The 20082-nt window shown below is 40.7% G+C and overlaps 3 protein-coding genes across 18 annotated transcripts in view; 1 reads left to right on the top strand and 2 right to left on the bottom strand.

Annotated features, from left to right (window-relative positions):
• si:dkey-183c6.9 (tripartite motif-containing protein 34) overlaps positions 1-13833 on the bottom strand; it is a 36184-nt gene extending 22351 nt beyond the window's left edge. For 5 of the 14 annotated variants that reach the window (XR_005697716.1, XM_040045046.1, XM_040045052.1 and 2 more), the window contains exon 1: positions 2319-2565. The gene's annotated coding sequence lies outside the window, so the exon portion shown is untranslated. Of the gene's footprint in view, positions 1-2257; positions 2568-2823; positions 11048-13114; positions 13302-13822 lie in introns of those variants that run through there. The other 9 variants (XM_040045055.1, XM_040045057.1, XM_040045047.1 and 6 more) reach the window with 7 other exon arrangements.
• Positions 11676-15586, top strand: homezb (homeobox and leucine zipper encoding b). 3 transcript variants are annotated; one of them, XM_040045067.1, is made up of 2 exons: positions 11676-11769; positions 13958-15586. In XM_040045067.1, coding segments are annotated over exons 1-2 (1407 nt in total). In that variant the 5' UTR covers positions 11676-11767; the 3' UTR covers positions 15363-15586. The 3 variants fall into 3 exon arrangements, with proteins under 3 accessions (XP_039901001.1, XP_039901002.1, XP_039901000.1); XM_040045068.1 differs by lacking the exon at positions 11676-11769 and adding an exon at positions 11806-12103; XM_040045066.1 differs by lacking the exon at positions 11676-11769 and adding an exon at positions 13460-13787.
• A 474-nt stretch (positions 15587-16060) lies between these two features.
• Positions 16061-19699, bottom strand: cideb (cell death inducing DFFA like effector b). Its single transcript, XM_040045094.1, has 5 exons — positions 19557-19699; positions 18861-18975; positions 18058-18216; positions 17778-17968; positions 16061-16674 (listed from the first exon to the last, which is right to left on the bottom strand). The coding sequence occupies exons 1-5, from the start codon at positions 19580-19582 to the stop codon at positions 16533-16535; spliced, it is 633 nt and encodes a 210-aa protein (XP_039901028.1). The 5' UTR covers positions 19583-19699; the 3' UTR covers positions 16061-16532.
• Positions 19700-20082: the final 383 nt, after the last annotated feature.

The raw sequence follows: 20082 nt of genomic DNA, 5'->3' as shown, positions 1-20082 counted from the left end.
AAGTTCACAAACCATCTCTGTGATGTGTGGACCGAGAACTTTTCCACAGGAACAACAACCCTGGTAATAGGAGCCAGAACTATTGTCCCGGTACCCATTACCATCCCAGTAGTATCGTTTCCCACATGAACACTTCCACTGCTGCTGCTGGGTCGTGCTGTGGATATTTTGCTTTCCCAGTTGGACAAATGGGACCAGGTCCCAGTTGTTGATGCTTACTTTAAGCTTCATTGTGATTATTTCTTCTCTCTGGTGCTGTCCGGTTCTGCTGAAGAAGGACAGCGTGGAGGCAGTAAAGTTCCACAACACCTCCACCTTTTCAGGTTGTGGTACAGGCTCTTCTCCATTCTCCCCCTGATATGTGATTGATGCAGAGGTTGTCATGAGTTGGGTCCCAGTTCTGGCTGTGCCAGTATTTTGCACCTTCAAACCTTGTGAAGTGGATGATTGAAAACCTTCATTTCTCTTTGTTGTGAGGCTGCTGAGCTGCTTATCTTCCCAGCACAGTCCATACACAGCTCCATCCTTCAAGTTCTTTGCACACTTTTTATCACATAAACCAATCGTCCAATCAGACTCTTCAGGCAGACTGACCACCCACCTCTGAAAGCTGCTGGCTTTCTTGGTACTACAGATTAGAAGAGTTGCACAGCTCTGTCCCAGCCAGCTGTTGTGGAAAACCTTCCTGTTGTCTTTGGACAGCGACATGCCAGGACCCAGAGACTGTGGCTCAAAGATCAGGTCTGAACCAGTGGGAACAAGCTCCTGGTGGTGTTCAGGATCAACCAGAGTCAGCAATGATCCCCAGAACTGAGACGCTTGCTTCACCATCTTCTCCCCATTCTGTCTCATCTCCTCAACCAGTTTGTCCCGATGGCTGCCCGGCTCCAGCCCTTTACTCAGATCCACAGCTTTGGCCTTCTCCACATCCTGATGCACCTGAGAATACATCTGCAGGAATGTGAAGGTGTCCTTCTCCTTCTGTGCTGCTTCCAGGCTGCTCTTGCTGGTTTTCAGGGACACCATACGAGCAGAGACCGAGCTCTGGACGCTGGTCAGAGAGATGTCACGCAGCTTAGTCACAGCCTCAATCAGACGCACACTGCAGCGACCCAGCTTCCCTCTTTCAGTCTTCTCCCACTTTTCCAGACTCACATTCTCATCGTCTGTTTTCTCCTGTAAGATCAGCTGCTCAGCTTTCAGCTTCTCCAGGAGCTCTTTGTGGGCTGTGGAGAAGGTCTTCATATTGTGTAGGCGGTGCTGGTCCTCAATGGCGCAGGAAACACACACACAGGTCATGTCGTCCAAGCAGTAGTACTCCAGGAGCTTGCCGTGCTGAGAACATTTGGTGTTCCCACATAAATCCATGGGTTCAGTCAGAGGATGAGTCTGCAGTAACACAGGTGTGGTCAGGTGGGCCTGGAGGTGCTGGACACACATGGAGATCTCACACTTCATGCACGTCTTCTTTGCTGGTTTCCTGTCCTCTATACACATGTCACAGAGGACAGTTTGTGGATCTGTTCTTTTCCTTTTTGTTTGTATGTTGTCAGACATGTTTTCCAGCAGGAAGTCCTCCTTAGATTTGCTGAATATAACTCAGTGTTGTACAACAGTTTGGATTATCTGGAAGTTGGTTTGCATTTTACACTGCTAAAACAAAAAGAGAAGGTAGAGTCAGGCAACTTTTACTGCAGAAATATGGACGTGCCAACATGAAAACACAGATCAGAGTTTAATTTGCAAACACACTTTTGTGCTAGGGTAGAAGAGACATGGACTTGTAATAAAATGCAATCAAATGATAAAATCCAGGCAGCAATGTTTCTATTGTTGTGCCAACATAAAGGCTTTGATGCTTGAGGCAGGATTTACTTCAGTATCAGTTTGTTGGTGCACAGAATAAATTGACTAACTTTCTTTTTTCATATAAACAAACATGAAAACGCAGTGTTCTCGCTTCAGTCAATCAGATAAATAAAATCATCCTACATATTAAAAATATACTCACTTTATCATCTATCAGATCATTTAAATCGTATAAAACAGCCGCTGTGTTTCTTTGTTGTCATTAATAAGACCAAAAAGCTGTATTTATGCCGATCATAAACCGAAAACAACCGGAAAAGATGGACTCGACGATGCTAAGAACGACCGTGAAACCGAGAAGATGGAGTAAGATAACGCTAGCGGTCAGCCGACCGAGGCTAATGTTCTGGATGCAACTCAGTCGCTCAAAATGCATTTTACAACTTACCTGCGAGAAGTTTACATGAAGAAATGACAGGTGCAATCGGAGTGTTTTCCGAGAGCCTCACCTCAGCAGAATCTCGTATTAGTAAAGTTGAGGAAGTGGTTTCCTCACTAACAAGTTGGGAGGCCACTTGTTATTGAACTAAACTGTCAGGAACTCCAACTGAAAGTGGACGACCTTGAAAACAGAAGCCGGAGATCCAACATGAGACTCGTCGGATTACCGAGAGCTGAACCAGGGAAATCACTGCGTTTTTACAGAGCTGGACTGTGTCCAAATTCAGGGGCTGCTCCTCCTTCGGAGCCCGATTACGTCGTAATGTTTTCGTATTATTTCCGTATTATTATTCTATTTTAAATTTTAAATTATAAACTTTTTAGATTATAAACCTTTATACAATTGTGCCCTGTATGTGCTGACAAGTTACTGTAGAAAAACGAGCTCTGTCTAACATAATGACACAAAGTTTTTGTGTCGTGTAAGACCAGCAGTATTTTCCAGCCTGGTTCTCAGTCTTTCAGTTTTAAATTGAAACTAATTAAAAGTTAATCCAAAGTTATTTACTTTACCTTTGAGACTGACAAGGTGTACTTAATAAACTGGCAAATTCAGTAACTTTGGTCGTGGTCAGGCATTTTCCTTTCCCAGTCGTACAGTTCTTCTCCTTTCTGTTTGTATGTTGTCAGACATGTTTTCCCAGCAGGAAGTCCTCCTTAGATTTGTTGAATATAAGTCAGTGTTTAAATCAATCTTTATTGCTTTGGACTCCTTTTTAATGAAATTCACCATGAACCTCAAGAATAACTGGGTTTCGCTCTTTTTATTTAACCTGTTACTGGTCAATGTATTAAGTCTGTAACACATTCAATTCTCTGGGCGATATTATCTCACTACTGCTAAACCACACTCAAGGAGTGGTTAGACAAGTTTGACTGCAATTGTTTTGTAATGTTAGTAATTCAGTTAAATTTCCTTCAAGATTAACAAGAAACATGTCATAAATACAGAGTGAGCAAGCGATGAAATTCAGGCAGCAATAAGCCAGCTATAGTCTGTCTTGAGCAAGTAGCTCAAGACTGTTGGAGTTGCACCATTTATGATGACCAAACTTACTTTAGACTTTCTTTGCAAGTTTAAGCAGTAATAAGACTTTTGCACAGCCAGCACCACATGTTCGTTTACAGATGATCAGCATTTTAAGAGGAACTGAAAACTGTGGTGGTCAATAAGAAACATGGTGACGTGGGTTTTGGACAACAGCATGGGTGTTATTTACAGAAGTTCACAAAGCACCGCTGTGATTGGTGGGGAACCAATAATCTTTCCACAAGAGCAGATTGACTGGGAAGAGTTCGAGCCTAATGCCCCTCCATAATTGAATCCATAACTAGACTTAACATTAAACATCCCACATGAGCATTTCGACTGATTCTGGTATTGTTGTGGAAATCCTCCAAATGGAGATGTCGTTAAACTTGAACTGAAGGACAACTCATTTGTCGCTTCCTTTTCTAAACCCTGGAGACAAACAAAAGGCTTGAGGTCTGAGCTGGTAGAGCTGATTGTTACTGTGAGTAAGTTTATTCTCTGGTGCTGCCCGATCTTGCTGAAGAGTGATAATGAGTCTGGAAAGCTCCACACAACTTCCACTATTTGTGGTCTGGTCATCTGTTGTCCCACATTTCCACCTGGAGTGTTGATCACTTGTTGGGAAACCTTATAATGCTGTTGGGGCGTTTCAATTTTCGGCATCCCAAACCCCATTACAGGTGGAGTTTCTTTCATAACCAAATTAGACTCTGTTGTGAGAGAGAGGAGCTGGTTACCTCTGCAGCGTAGGCCATAGACATATCCATCCTCCATACTTGTTGCATAAGTGTCGTCACAATCACCAATGGTCCAGTCACAGCCTTTGGAAATGCTGATCACCCATCTCTTAAAGTCAGGAACAGAAAGTGTACTCTTAATGAAGAACATGTGGGAAGAACAAAATTTCATCCATTGACTGTGGAAAACCTTCCTGTTGTCAGTGTGGAGAGACTATCAGAGAGATACAGCTGGATGACTCCGCTCAGTCATCAACTCAGGGCTGAAGACTGGAGTTCAATATTCACCTCTGCCTAATCACACAGACCACCTGTTTCAAAGTACACCTGCACCTTCCAGGAGGAGGTCTGGACTGGAAACTGAACCTAAGCTCATGGAGGTACTTCACAGATTGATGGAGGATAATTGTAGGCTGTAGTGACAGGTGATGGATATGCACAGAAGAACTGATGCAAGATGACACTGTGTATCGACCTCTGTCATTCCCACCAGCTGTCCAAAGTAATGGTCATGCTTTGCTTTCTGGCTGGGAGAATTTGCCAGACTCAAGGTTGCCCTGGAAAATCCACTGCCTGAGGATGGTACAGAGCACTTTAAGTACCAGATTTTGGTGGATCATCTGCAATATGAGGAAGCACTATTTATAGCAGATTCATGCACCAGTTCCCCACAATCTTCTACTGATACAATGGCCAGTATGGGTAACCTCACCAGATAGCTCTCACAAAAATTGCTGACCTCATGGAAGCCCCAAACGTTGCATGTGGTGACACCAGTGGGTGCATGTATTTCGCACTGAAAGTGAGAGCACTTATTTGGATGGTAGATCAGCTTGGACTCACAGGCCAGACTGAACCTAACTGTGTGTCCCATGTGACACGGCAGCTCACCAAGCTGCCTCAGGACATGCAGGCAGAGTTTATGAGGTTCTATGCGGATTATTATTCCCAGTTTCCCGTATTTCCCTGATTGGCTTGATTATGAACTAAATATACAAGAGACAACATATGAATCTTGTTATAGTGAAGCTCGGTGTAAATCAGCACCTCGGACAGAGCGCCGCATTGACTGCAAGGGTGGTAAGAGCATCAGAACTCTGCACACTATAACAGCCCTGGTAAACACCAGCCCCAGGAATGTCCCACCCCCCAGCACCGGGCCAAAAGAAGGGTCTCCATACTGTCCTTACTGTACCTACACCCAGCATTTCCTTGCTCAGTGTGCACATTTTCCACAGCTGACAGTAGATCCAAGAACACTGAGAATCAAAACCAACAGGAGGTGTTGGTGATGTGGTTGCATGAGCAAAAGCATCTGTACCTAAAGCCACAAATGTTGTTGAATCTATTTATACTTTTGTCTTACCTGGTTCAGCTGCTCCTGATCAAACCAAAGTTAGTGTGTGTTTCCTTTTACGAGCGAGACGTTCAATCGATTTATTGTAGTGATTATAACCTTCATGTTAGCTTCAGAAGTCCTTCAGTGTGGGTATTTTACAGGATTTAGTTTCACACAGTTCATTTCACCATTTCAAATTGTTCTTATGTAAACTTGTTCTTTTTTGTCATATGTATCTAAACTTAAAAAAAAAGGCAGTTTTTATATCTCAAAAACTCACATTACATTTCATCCAGTAAATAAAAACATTTCACAACTTCAAACTCCAATGACTTTATAATTGATTAAATCATTTACAGCGTGTACTCATGAAATTAAAGAGACTCTGTATCCTAACCTCTTTCTGAAACTAATGGTGAACATTTCAAGTGTTTTCTTTGTTAATTTATACAATATAAGAACCATATTATCAAGTTAAGTTTTCTGTTAGCCAAATTTAGGGGTTTTTATGTTGGTTTTCTAGTGAGAGTTTTCTTGTCAAATGCTAACTGAACAGCTCAGACAACATGATTGGTCAGTTGCAGTCATTATGTTATTGTAGGAACATCACTAACATGGGGTGATCAGATGCCATTGATTGAATTTATTAATTTCCCATAATATCTTATGTATGACATTCCCTTGCTGGGTTCCTTTATTTTCTTATTATGTATAAAAAAAAGAAAATAAATGTTATGTAAAGTCACAATACCTGGTGATTATTTAAAGGCTTTGATGTTTGAGGCAGGATTCCTGCCAGCACTGAACAACTGTATTTATTGCAGTATCAGATTGTTGGAAATCGACAGCCCAGCCTGTAGATTATTGACATTTATGGAGAACAATAGTGCCCTGTATGTGCCTACAAGTTACTGTAGAACAATGAGCCTCGTCTTATCTAATAAGACAAAATCTGGTGAGGTGTATGCTCAGTTTACAGTGTTTACTGTGCACCTGGATAAAATTAATAATGCCAAAATGTTTTGCTTTATGTCTTATATAGTTAAAACTATCTTCATTATGGAGTTATATGAATGCCCTGACCAAAAAGACACTCAGTTAAACACTTCGAACAAATCTTAAAGGATAAACTTTAGGATGGGCTTCATTTTGGACACAGACAGCAGGTATGCATAATAAACTGGCAAATTTGGGTAAAATTCCTTTTTTTATATTAACAAAAAGTTAAATTGCAATGTTTACACTTTAATTAATCAAATAAAAACATTCCACAATAAAAAAAAAATCAACTTAATTTATTATTGATCAAATCATTTACAGTGAATGAAACAACACGTTTCTTTGTTGTCATCAATAAGGCCAGAGAGCTGTACGAGAGCACCAACAGTAGATGGACGCAAACATCTTCATTTTGCAGATTAAATTAAGCAGAAAAATTAAAACTAAAAGACTTTGTTGATACATTGGAACCAAATGCAAAAGATAAAAACTTATTGAAATCGAAAAACATGCAAGTGAATATACATTTTAAGTTTGGTTTGAATTTTGTTCACTGAAAGTTTGCATTTCACAAATTCATCACTGAAGATTCCTCACTGAATTCATCCGTCACTTAAATTTATATCCATCTGGTTAAAAAAAAAAAAAAAAACAGAGCCCCAGTTAGCAAAGTTTACAAACCATCTCTGTGACACCAATAACTTTTCCACAGGAACAAGTAGACTGGTAAGAGTAGCCAGAACTATGATTCCGGTACCTGTTACCATCCCAGTAGTAAACCTTCCCACATGAACACTTCAAGTCCTGCTGCTGGGTCGTGCCATCAATATTTTGCTTTCCCAGTTGGACAAATGGGGTCAGGTCCTGGATGTTGACGCTTGCTTTGAGCTTCATTGTGATTATTTCTTCTCTCTGGTGCTGTCCGGTTCTGCTGAAGAAGGACAGCGTGGAGGCAGGAAAGTTCCACAACACCTCCACCTTTTCAGGTCGTGGTACAGGTTCTTCTCCATTCTCCCCCTGATATGTGATTAATAATGAAGACACCATGTATTCTTTCACTGTTTTAATCAGAGGTGTTTCTTCCCATTCATCCATTCTGAATGATCTATCTGAAACATGGGAAACTGTATTACATCTCTTTGTTGTGAGGCTGCTGAGCTGCTTATCCTCCCAGCACAGTCCATACACAGCTCCATCCTTCAAATTCTTTGCACACTTTTTATCACATAAACCAATCGTCCAATCAGACTCTTCAGGCAGACTGACCACCCACCTCTGAAAGCTGCTGGCTTTCTTGGTACTACAGATTAGAAGAGTTGCACAGCACTGTCCCAGCCAGCTGTTGTGGAAAACCTTCCTGTTGTCTTTGGACAGCGACATGCCAGGACCCAGAGACTGTGGCTCAAAGATCAGGTGTGAACCAGTGGGAACAAGCTCCTGGTGGTGTTCAGGATCAACTAGAGTCAGCAATGATCCCCAGAACTGAGACGCTTGCTTCACCATCTTCTCCCCATTCTGTCTCATCTCCTCAACCAGTTTGTCCCGATGGCTGCCCGGCTCCAGCCCTTTACTCAGATCCACAGCTTTGGCCTTCTCCACATCCTGATGCACCTGAGAATACATCTGCAGGAATCTGAAGGTGTCCTTCTCCTTCTGTGCTGCTTTCATGCTGCTCTTGCTGGTTTTCAGGGACACCATACGAGCAGAGACTGAGCTCTGGACGCTGGTCAGAGAGATGTCACGCAGCTTAGTCACAGCCTCAATCAGACGCACACTGCAGCGACCCAGCTTCTCTCTTTCACTCTTCTCCCACTTTTCCAGACTCACATTCTCATCGTCTGTTTTCTCCTGTAAGATCAGCTGCTCAGCTTTCAGCTTCTCCAGGAGCTCTTTGTGGGCTGTGGAGAAGGTCTTCATATTGTGTAGGCGGTGCTGGTCCTCAATGGCGCAGGAAACACACACACAGGTCATGTCGTCCAAGCAGTAGTACTCCAGGAGCTTGCCGTGCTGAGAACATTTGGTGTTCCCACATAAATCCATGGGTTCAGTCAGAGGATGAGTCTGCAGTAACACAGGTGTGGTCAGGTGGGCCTGGAGGTGCTGGAAACACATGGAGATCTCACACTTCATGCACGTCTTCTTTGCTGGTTTCCTGTCCTCTGCACACATGTCACAGAGGATAGTTTGTGGATCTGTTCTTCTCCTTTTTGTTTGTATGCTGTCAGACATGTTTTCCAGCAGGAGGTCCTCCTTAGATTTGTTGAGTATAATTCAGTGTTGAATAAAGTCCTTGTCAACTCTCTTTTAGAAAAAATTTGGAATTTGATGAACTCCTGAGTTTTGCTCTTTTCTTGCGAGTTTCTGATCACCGTGTTTAGTCTGCTCAGGAGTGCTGCACCACACTTTCAATTCTCTGAAAACTCCACACTGAAGGGGTGGAGTCAGACAAATGTGACTGCAGCTGTTTTATAATGTTTGCAATTCAGTTTAATTTCCTCCAAGATTGACAGGAAACACTCAAAATGTTAAAACACTGAATAAGCAATCTATAAAATCCAGGCAGCAATAAGCCAGTAATAATTAGCACAAGATTGATTTTAGGAGCTATTTAATATTCACATTTTCTCACTTCATATGTTTGTACAGAACCACATCTTCATTTAGCTCCAAAATAAGCATCATCATTAAATGAAACAAAGAGGATACTGGAGTTCTCACACTTCATACAGGTCTTCTTTGCTGGTTTTCTTTCCTCTTTCACACAGAACAGCTGTTTTTAGATGTTTATTTAAATCTGGATCTCCTGATCTGACTTGTTGAATCTCATTCAGTCCTGAAAGAATCTCTGCTGCTCTTTGTTTGACTCCAGTTCAATGAACAGAAGTGTTTTCTAGCCTGGTCTCTCACTTATTTATAAATCCAGTAGCACCGTACAACAGTTTGGGTCATCTGGAAGTTAGTTTGCACTTTGCACTGCTAAAACAAATAGAGAACAGGCAGAGTCAGGCAAGTTTAACTGCAGAAATATGGACGTGTTAGAAAAAATGATCAGAGTTTGATTGGCAAACACACTTTTGTGCTAGGGTAGAAAAGACATGGACTTACATGGAATTACGAAATCCACAGAGCAATTTTTCCATTGTTGTGCTGACATTAAAATACTGTTAATTTACCATAATGTAGCTTATGGATGACATTCATTCACTGGCGTTCAGCTGCCCTTATTTTCTATCATGTAGAACAAAGAGGAAAAACATTTTTAATGTAAAGTCACAATACCTGGTGATTATTTAAAGGCTTTGATGTTAGAGGCAGGATTCCTGTCAGCACTGAACAACTGTATTTATCAGATTGTTGGAAACTGACCGCCCTGCCTGTAGATTATAAACCTTTATGGCAGAACAATAGTTCCCTGTATGTGCCTCCAGGTTACTGTGAAACAATGAGCCTGCTCTTATCTAATGAGAAAAAAACTTATTCGTTTTTGTGTCCTTATATAAGACCCGTAGTATTTTGCAGCCTGGTCTCTCAGTCTTTTCAGTTTTCAATATTGAAACTAATTAAAACCAATAGAATGCAGATTGATTTGCTTTACTTTTATACTGACAAAGGTGTACTTAATAAACTGGCAAATTCAGTAACTTTCTTTTGTCCAATTAACACAAATGAAAATGCAATGTTCTCGCTTCAGTTAATCAGATATGTAAAGCATTGTATATATTAAAAGTATACTCACTTTATTATTTATCAGATCATTTACATTGTATAAAACAACAGCTGTTTCTTTGTTGTCGATAATAAGACCAAAGAGCTGTGTGTACAATGTGAGAGCACCACCTGCAGATGGAGACACACGTCTTCAACTTGCAGGTGAAATAAAGTAGAAACGGTTCAAACTAAAAGAATTTGTTGCGACATTTAAAGCAAACACTGGAGCTAAGAATATTTTAATTAACAAATTAAAATTACATAAAAAAACAAAATTGTTTTACTTTTTAAATTTACATTACTTTCATATGTGATACATCGCACAACAAGTTAATCACTGAAGCTAAAACAATTTCTTCACAGTTTATGAATGTGAAAGACAGTCAGTTACATTGATATTCATACAGGGACAGAAAATGACTAAATGATCAGCAGAGTTTGAATTAACAGAGTTTACAAATCATGTCTGTGACACATGGACCACCAATCATTTTTCCACAAGAACAATTAGCCTGGGAAGAAAAGCGGGACATATTATTTCTGGATCCATTACCATCCCTGTAGTAAACTTTCCCACATGAGCACTTCCATTCTTGCCTCTGGGTCGTGTTTTGGACATTTCCCTTTCCCAGTCGTACAAATGGAGTCAGTTCCTTGTTGTTCAGGCTCATCTCAATAGTTATTATTTCTTCCCTCTGGTGCTGTCTGGTTCTGCAGTAGAAGGACAGTGAGGAGGCATCAAAGTTCCACAACACCTCCACCTTTTCAAGTGGTGGTAAAGGTTGGAAGTGCTGGACCCACATGGAGATCTCACACTTCATGCACGTCTTCTTTGCTGGTTTCCTGTCCTCTGCACACATGTCACAGAGGATAGTTTGTGGATCTGTTCTTCTCCTTTTTGTTTGTATGCTGTCAGACATGCTTTAGAAGAAAGAAGATTTTGACAGGAATTGGTCTTGTTTCCAAAGATTCAGAAATGAAAAAGCTTTGATCAGTGTGCATACCCCAGTGTGATGTGATAGTTTGAGCTGCACTCCGTCCTCACCGGTATACTTTACTCAGAAATAACCCAGTGTCAGCTATAAATTCTTATCGTAGCAACCTAATCCTATATGTTCACACTCCCATAAAAAAAATCTGTCAAAAAATATGAAATTGTTTAACACAGGCAAAATAAATACACAGTTACAAGTATAAACACCTCACCTAAATAAAACGTATGTCAGCTAAGAAATGATTGACCTTTGTGGCCAGGGTTAGGCCACAAGGGCAGTTACTTCATATCATTTCTTAAAACTGTATTAAAAAAGAAATTCCTAGCATAGCCCACCTGGCTGAGCAGGTAAACCATGTGCCATAAGGTTGTTGCAGAGGACTGAATATGGGACCATTTACTGCAATTTTTCTCCCAGTTTTCCTGCCTTCTTTCTGTCCCAGTTAATATTTTTAAATGGGATATTTATTAAAACCAGGTGTATTTCTGGCTCAAAATCTTTGTGGGGTGTCATCGAGACAAAAATTAATTTTGTTTTGTTTTCTCATTTAATAAATTAAAATCGGGGAAAAAAAATGATTTAAGAACATTTCATTTGGGAGATTGAAAATGGTCAGCACCCCAGATGTACCTTATATGTAAAGTGAATGTAAGTCTATCACATTTCATGTATAACCTCTGTCATGAGCCAAACAACAATGTGTTCCTAATGATGTGACCAGTGACTTCGGGGAAGAATTTGTAAATTATTTTTTCGCCTTTTTATTGTATATTTCGGACAGTTTTCAAAGGGAACATCAGACAGGAGCTGACGTTGTTTCTCAAGGTTGGCGGGCGCCAAAGTTTTATGAATGCAAGGTAAACCCAGGAAATACTTTTATTAAGCTAACTACACCTGTGCACCGAAGTTAGCCTTAAACGTACCGCTAGTGCTAACAAACAGGCAGCAGTGCTCCGATAAAGCAACGGGGTGAACAGTGAAGGTAACCAGTACTTTTTAACATCACTGTGTGTTACTCATAACCGGGTTAGAGAGGTCAGTCCCAGTCAGAATATAACAAGCTAACATCAAAGTGTAGCCAGCTAAAGTTAGCTAGCTAAGTTAGCTAGACTTTGTTTAGTTAATTAGCTAAAAGTATTAAACAATAAGTAATATTTAATTAATTAAAGTAATACGTAATTAACAGGAATCAGTTTGGGTGTAACCTTACTTTGTTGGGCATTAAATCACTGAAACCAAAAGGATTAAAATTAACATTTAGAGTATTAAACTTAAAGATGTTTGTATTTAATATGTTCAGTTCTTACTCTTACGTCTTATGTCTTACTCTTGAGGTACTACTAATTTAGGGGAATAAATTGAGCTCCAGGTATGAGTTAATTTTATAATTAATATTTTAAAAAAATATATATAAAATAACCAGCTGTTATAAATTACACAGCACCATTAAGTTTGTGAAACAACTTTAGCAGCACCACGGTGAAAATGGTGATCATCTGCCAAAAAGTGATTTCTGATATTAAACTTTTGTGGACCTATCATCTATCAAATGTGTCTCTAATGAATGATCAAAAGCCATTATGTAAGCGAGTAAGAAAAGACCTGCCAGCATGTAGAAGTTGCAGCCACTCTTTGGCAAAGTCACTTTTATATATCTTTTGTTTATGTGGGCAAAATGTCTCATTGACATCAAAAATCTGGTATAAAAAACAAGAAATATAATATAACACTAATATCAAGACATTTAAGTGGCCAAAAGGACTGGATTGATTATAATGTGAAACACAGACTACATACAATAATGCAGAGTTATAAGGATGCTTACAAAGCAGGTCATTTTTAAAAATTTAAAATTTTATCTATAACACCTTATAATGCCTATTCATAATGTAAACAAAGATATTGGACTATTCATCTTAAGAACTAATCACTGTGCAATAGACTGACAATAGTCAAAATACTGGGCAATAGACATTTTCCTGGAGGAACCTACCCGAGGGATCTATCTATCTAGCCGTCTTCTGTATCTTATCAGTTTCTCACATAGCTGTGGAGAAATTTTGGGATATTCCTCGTTGCTTGTGTTCTGGTTTTGTTCAGATCTGCTGCCATGTTCATTCTAGACCAGGGGTGAGCAGGCCTCGAGGGCCGGTGTCCCTGCAGGTTTTAGGTGCATCCTTGAACCAACACAGCTGATTTAAATGGCTAAATTAGCTCCTCGACATGTCCTGAAGTTCTCCAGAGGCCTGGTAATGAACTAATCATGTGATTCAGGTGTGTTAACCCAAGGTGAGATCTAAAACCTGCAGGACACTGGCCCTCGAAGCCTGGAATTGCCCACCCCTGCTCTAGACAGAAGAGTTTTTTCCCTTAACCCTTTCTAACAAGCCATACTTTTTCAGTTTTTTTTTCTAATAATAATGTCATGAACATTAACATTAATCGTGCTAACTGAGACCTGTAGAGCCTGAGATGGAGCTCTTTGGTTTTTTTGCAGTGTCTCTGAACATTGCATGGTCTGATCCTGTTGTGAATTTGCTGGGACGCCCTCTCCTGGGAAGATTGAGTCTTTATGTCAACACACATCTGAATGCTCCAGACCATTAAACTGCCAAAACTTCTGCTTTTATAGACATGCTCATGCCTGCTGATAACTCATTAATCAGGTGCATTTGATTATCAGCACCTGGCTGCTGCTTACCGGAAGTGCACGATTAACAAATCAAATATCTAAGAAATCAGATACTTCATCACAGGCACTGGGAAAATCCTGCTCAGTAATTTTTGCCTTAGAGTATTTTATTTAGTTGTACATGTTTCTGTCTGCTGTTTTCAGGAGTGCATCACCACAGATGAGTAAGATGAGGCACTTTGCTGATGAAGAGCTCCTCGGACTCGGTCAGAAACCACCTGGCACTCGTGAAGAAACTCCAGCTTTCTCAGACATGAGCCCTACCCCCATGGCTAACGGCATGAACCAGAGCAGTGTGGTGTGTTTCCCCTTGATCTCTGAGAGTAGGAAGCTTGTGTGGGTGCATTCGCACCAGATCGACTCACAGATACACGGCGCTGCGGAGCTGGACGAGGCCTTTGACAGGTTTCCCTACCTAACACACAGACAGACCGCCGAACTGGCAGAGAGTTGCCACCTGCACCCAGACCAGGTGAAGGCGTGGTTCATGGCACAGAGGCTCCGCTACGGCATCAGCTGGGACTATGAAGACATCCGTGAGGTCCAAAGGAAGTTCAACTCAAGTCAGGAAAAGAAGGAGCTTCAAGGCGGGACGGAGAGAGAAGTAATAGAGGATGGAAGAGAGAAGAGAAAAGTGAAAGCAACTGGTGGGAATGCAAAGGGAAGAGGAGTGAGAGGAGACAGTGCAAATGTTAATGAGCAGTTGAAGAGAGACATGAAGGAGCAACCAGTGAAGGAGAAAAAAAGCAGCACGCAAAAACGAAAAAAGACAACAGCAACAGACCAGATGGGAAAGAAGATCATGAAGCGTGATAAGGAGGAGATGATGGATAAAGTGGAAAGCGGGGGAGAAAAATGCCCCAAGCGTCGTGGCAGAAAAAGAAAAAAACCAAGAGTGATCAAAAGTTGCATGCAAGAGGAGAGTAATGCACCTCCGGCTCCCAGCTCTCTGCTCGGCCCCCAGGCTGAAAACCAAACTTCTGATGCATCTCCAGCGCCTGACAACCAGACACGTCTGCTGCAGAGAGCCGGCGATCCCTGCTCTACCATAGACAGCGACTTCAGGGAGAAAAAAGAAATCGAGGGTGCAGATCTGCAAGCAGAGCCGGACCACAGCGTTTTCATCACAGATATTGACAAACTAAAGGCCCTCATCGAAGTGAAAAACACCCCCTCTTCCGCAGAGCCTACACCTACTACTCGGCTCCACTACAAGACGCCGGCCCAGCTGGCGATGATGAAGATGGCGTTCCTGCAATGCCAGTACCCAGACAAGGAGCAGTACAGCCGGCTGGCAAGGCTGGTCGGTGTGCCACGCTTGGCGGTCATTCAGTGGTTCGCCGACATGCGCTATTTCATTAAGAGAGGGAGGCCTCGTTGGATGAATGAGGAGCAGCACCATCAGGTACTGGGCAACATCATGTATCAGCAGTACATGAACGCGATGACTAAAGTAAAGTTGCCCAATAACATTAACTCCTGGATTATGATGCTCGAAGGGAACAAAGGCTACAGCGAGGAGAAAAATGTGAAGATCCCTCCAGAGTAGAAATAGCACAACAGCTCTTATGGCTCATATAAAAACACAGCTGGATCGTTTTTTAGTTCATCTGTTCTTCAGGCAGTTGTCAACTTGTTTATCAAGGTCCCATGTTAGACAGACCCCCTGATTCCATGTTTTTCCTGCTGTTTTAGTTAGTGTGTTCAAAAGATCCTCATTCGGATTCTAGGTGCAGTTTTAGTCTGTTTATGCTATGCAGCTGTTTTCACTGTCTTAATAAAAGCACTTTTATTGCTCTTCCAGCAGGACTCAGCTGATTAGTGACAGCAAAACACAAATTATTCCTCAGTGCAGACAGAAAACACAGGGATGTTTGAAAGAAGACATATGTTTCAGCATGTAATCCACACTAAATTACACCAACACTGGACACTTTAAAACAGTGGTGTCAAACATAAGGCCCGGGGCAAAGAATCGGCCCAATAAAGACTTCAGTCCTGGACTGAAACTGTGAAGGAGAGTGTAGATTTTGGGCTTTTCACTAAATTTTACATGTTTTCCTACTAAGAGCTCTGCAGGTCATTCATACTAAACCAAAGTAATTAGTAGCTAAATGACAGAGAAGTTATTTTTTCACCACTGTGTACATTTCTTTCATTTTCTGCTAATTAACAACAATTTTATTTAGGTTAGGTTCAGTTTTATACTTAAAGACAGTCTAGAAAATGAGCTACCAGAAGTTTCTCTTATTTTACACTTTTATTTCTTACAATTTAAACCCAAAGAGCGCTTCTTTTTATTATAATAACATACTATGTCCAGGATTAAATGTGCAGTTAAACCTCAGTGCAGGAGTTTTACTGGTCTGGCCCTGCTGTGAAAGATATTAAGTGGGTAATATTTCACAAGTTAGCCAGCTATCTTACTAAATCTTGCTTTGTTAGAGGCAAAAAGTATTAAAAATCAGTTTTAAACCTGAAATATGATTACAAAAATACGACATCTATTCATACAATCACAGTTAATATTTACAGATGCTACCTCAGCAGATGTTTCTCTTAACAAGGTGCTTTCTTTTTCCTCTTCTTAAGGAGGTAAAACATAATTTTCCAATACTGTAGGTACTGAAGGGTTAGAGTAAATTGAGAGGCTCTCAAACAGGTCCAGCAGTCACACAAAAGACCTCATTACTTTAGGTTTCATGCAAACGGGTCCATCTCAGTTCCATCTGGCTGCGTACTCCGCCCTCTGCGGCTGCCAGAGCTCTGCGCCTTCGATGATGCGGCGGATCATGGTGGCAGACGTGAGAAGCAGGTGTCCAGCAGCCTGAAGAAGGGTGGAGGCCACACGCAGCACTTCTCTGGAAACAGCACAGTGTTATCAGGATTAAAGGTCAGTGCAGATTCTTCGGCCTGAACCAGAAACATCTAATGTGATCGTTAAGCTTTTAATAGCTGGCTGTGAGTGACAGCTGCTATTTCTCTTATCCTCTTTTAAAGTTTAAAGTTAAATAATTCAAAATCTGTAGAAAACTGAGACTTATACACGAGTATTTCTTTAGTGTCCTTTTATTCAGATGTTATACTGTTATTATTTGAGGTACTAATCTGGGAGTATAAAATCAAGAAATATCAGAAAAATCAAAATAAATTTGTGTAATAAAATTTATCGTGTGGATCAGCTGAACTCCACCTAACTATTAAAATGTATTTGAAGTACATAACACAGGCTGGAGCCAGAGCAGGCAGGAAACCAGGTAACTTACTGCACCCTTACTACTTCCATAGGAATTATTGTGGTGCTGCTGATCAAATGCATTTTGTTAACTGAGAATCAGAAGTTCTGGCAGTCTGCTGGTCTGTGTGATAACACCATGCAACATCCCAGCAAATTTACCTCAGGGTCAGGTCATGCAATGCTCGGAGAAACTGCAAAATCGCAGTAGCTACAGCTGAGACTCTACAGGTCTGAGTTATGATGTCAAATATTAAAGTTAATGACAGTGGAGTTTGAAAAAGACTGAACAGGTCTGTGAGCCTAAGCCTTGATGCCCAAGCCAAAATTGCATCTGAACAATCCACAGAACATCTGAAACAATGTCCTTTAAGATGAGAACAAAGTGGAGATGCCCAGCACCACATTTAAAGAAAACCAAACTCAGCCTATCAGCAAACACACCTCACACCAACTGTGAAACACGGTGGTGGAGGTGGTGATGATTTGGGCGTCTTACAGTCAGTGAGTTGACTGTGAACTCCTCTGTATACCAAAGTTTTATAGAGTCCAATGTGACGTGTTAAAGTTATTGCTACTAAAGTTCTGTCCGTTCATTTGTATTAAGTGCAAACTAAAGTCTGTATTGATGCTAAAAGACTGAATTTTTCTTCTGCCACTGAAAGCTTGCACAGCACTACATATGCAAATGAACCTTTATTACCCTCCTAACCTTTTCACTTGGCTTACCTGAGAACTTTCTTGGGCCCAAGACACTGAAAGTCAGCGCTCACTGAGTACAGGCCTTGAAATGTGGCCTGCACATTCAATGAGCCAAACACATCTTTGGGGCTCATCCTGTAAAGGTCAAAGGTGACGCGGGCTATGTCTCTCCCAGTACGTGACTTGTTGTGGTCTTGAGCTTTGGGCACAACTGCACCCTGGGGGGCATCAGAGAGATTAGAAAACTGTCACCAAGAGACAAAAAGCACACCCTAAACCCAGACACAGCTTCTGCGGTCAAACCCACCTGTTGTGATCTCCACGTCTGTCCAGGCTCCAGGGCCATGAGCATGACGTTGTCGGGTAGGGTCATGAGGAACTCATCAGAGTCGACTTCTGTACCGTCATCCTCACAAACCAGAGACAGAGACACAGCAGACAGCGAGAGCAGCAACGCCTGGCATACCTGTCAGTATGAGGACAGTAAGCAGTCATATACAGAGAATATGAATTAGTGATATTTACTTCCCAGCTGTAAAAAAAAAAACAAACCTCATTCTTAATCATTTATTAGCATTAAATAATAATTCAACATGATATGGACTTGAATGGAAACATTTCCATGCCATCTTAAGGACTTAGTCTTAGCCTTTGTTAATACCATGGTCATCAGTTCATAAACCAGTTTTTATGGCACTCAATTGGCAAGAAAAAATGCATTTGATCAGCCTCTAGGTGGAGCTGTTGTACACATAGCTGATATTCAGCTGGCGTTTGGAAATGCAGTTTGGCCCTCTTATATTCTGCAGGCAAAGGCAGTGAATATTTGACTAATGACTTCATGTGATCCTATACAAAAATTATAGATTATGATATCATGTTTTTAGATGATGTCATGGCCTTAAGGTAATGAACTATCTTCTAAAAGATTATTTAATCCTCTTTTATTGCCACATTGAAATCATTCGCCCTATTAATTAATTTTATAATTTTAAAAGCTTATTTCTCTTTTTTCAAATTTAATAGATTTCTTAATCTTCTATTTTATTTTGACATTTTTGGCTGAAAATATTTTCACCCTATTGAGAACCTTTCCTCAGTCACTCTCACCCTCTCCTTCAGCTCCTCCAGCGTCCCGGCCGTGACACCTTTCCTGGTGTTCCTGTTGTGACAGCACACTCTGAAAGGTCTCTGTGTCGGGGACCACACTCGCTTGGTTACAGACCTGAGGACAGACGAGACAAAAAAAGGTTTGAAAATAATAGAAGGGTCTCTTTAATAAATGTTTGACTTTTATCTGAGAGGATGCTGGTTTTGTGTCCCAGTAGGTTATATTAACAAGCTGATATTACCCAAACATGACCCCAAAATCTATCAACTAAATTGCATTGAGCCGTTTTTAGTTTTGTTATTTACACAAAGTACTTAACGTGAGTCAAACTGTTATGTGAGTTTGATCCTTGTGTGATAGAGACCATTTTCACATACCTTCCCTATTTATTGTTATTTCTATTTTATGCACCATCTGTATTTTTATTTACATTAAATCATCCTCTCAATTCCACTCTTCCATTGTCACACTGATTTTACCTGCTTTTATTTTATTTTACGGTTTTTCTTAAACATTTTAATCTGAAATGAGAAAAAAGTTTTTTTCATACCTCAGTCTTACATAACTCACAGTACTGTACATTTTTGGGAACACCTGTCGAATCATTAAGTTACTTGTGCCTGTTTTACGATCGTATCAAGCTGCAGACAGCAGCAGTGTACTAACTGGTACGTTAAAACTCATTTGTCACTTACTTGATGAATGAAGATGTTGTATCCATGCTGGTTAGTTTCTTCCCTTCTCGTCTCTCAGCCTGATGTTTTTGGGGCTGTTTTGGTGTCACACACTGTATTAGTGTTCGTGCTGCTTGTGTTTGACCCAGTTGCTGGACTTTACCCTGGGACTTGGTGATAATTCAGATACAGAACAGAACAGGGTAAAGTTCATATTGATTGTGTTTGACTCAGACGTGCCTTCTTTTATCTGAAAAGCAGAATAATGATATCTACAGCTGATAATTCAGAGGTTGTTTCCTGTGTTTTTATAACTGAACATAAACAGTTTTTTAAGAAGTCTCTTTTTTTTTTTCTTTAAAGAATTATTAGACGGTGTTAGCTTTGTTGGGTCTGTAAGCCTGTATACTGGAGACTGTTTTATGTTGTAGGAGATAACTATAGTGCGTTGTAATCTTTTTGTAATTTTTGGCTGACATAAGGTGTTCAATAAATCATTTAAACAGAACCTGTCTGACAAAGTGAAGTAGGCTAAAAGATCTCAAAA

This window comes from Simochromis diagramma, unplaced genomic scaffold (genome assembly GCF_900408965.1).
Source record: "Simochromis diagramma unplaced genomic scaffold, fSimDia1.1 OVJJ01000590.1, whole genome shotgun sequence".
Taxonomy (NCBI): domain Eukaryota; kingdom Metazoa; phylum Chordata; class Actinopteri; order Cichliformes; family Cichlidae; genus Simochromis; species Simochromis diagramma.
Note: the sequence above shows the minus strand (reverse complement) of the source record. Positions and strands in the feature narration are given on the sequence as shown.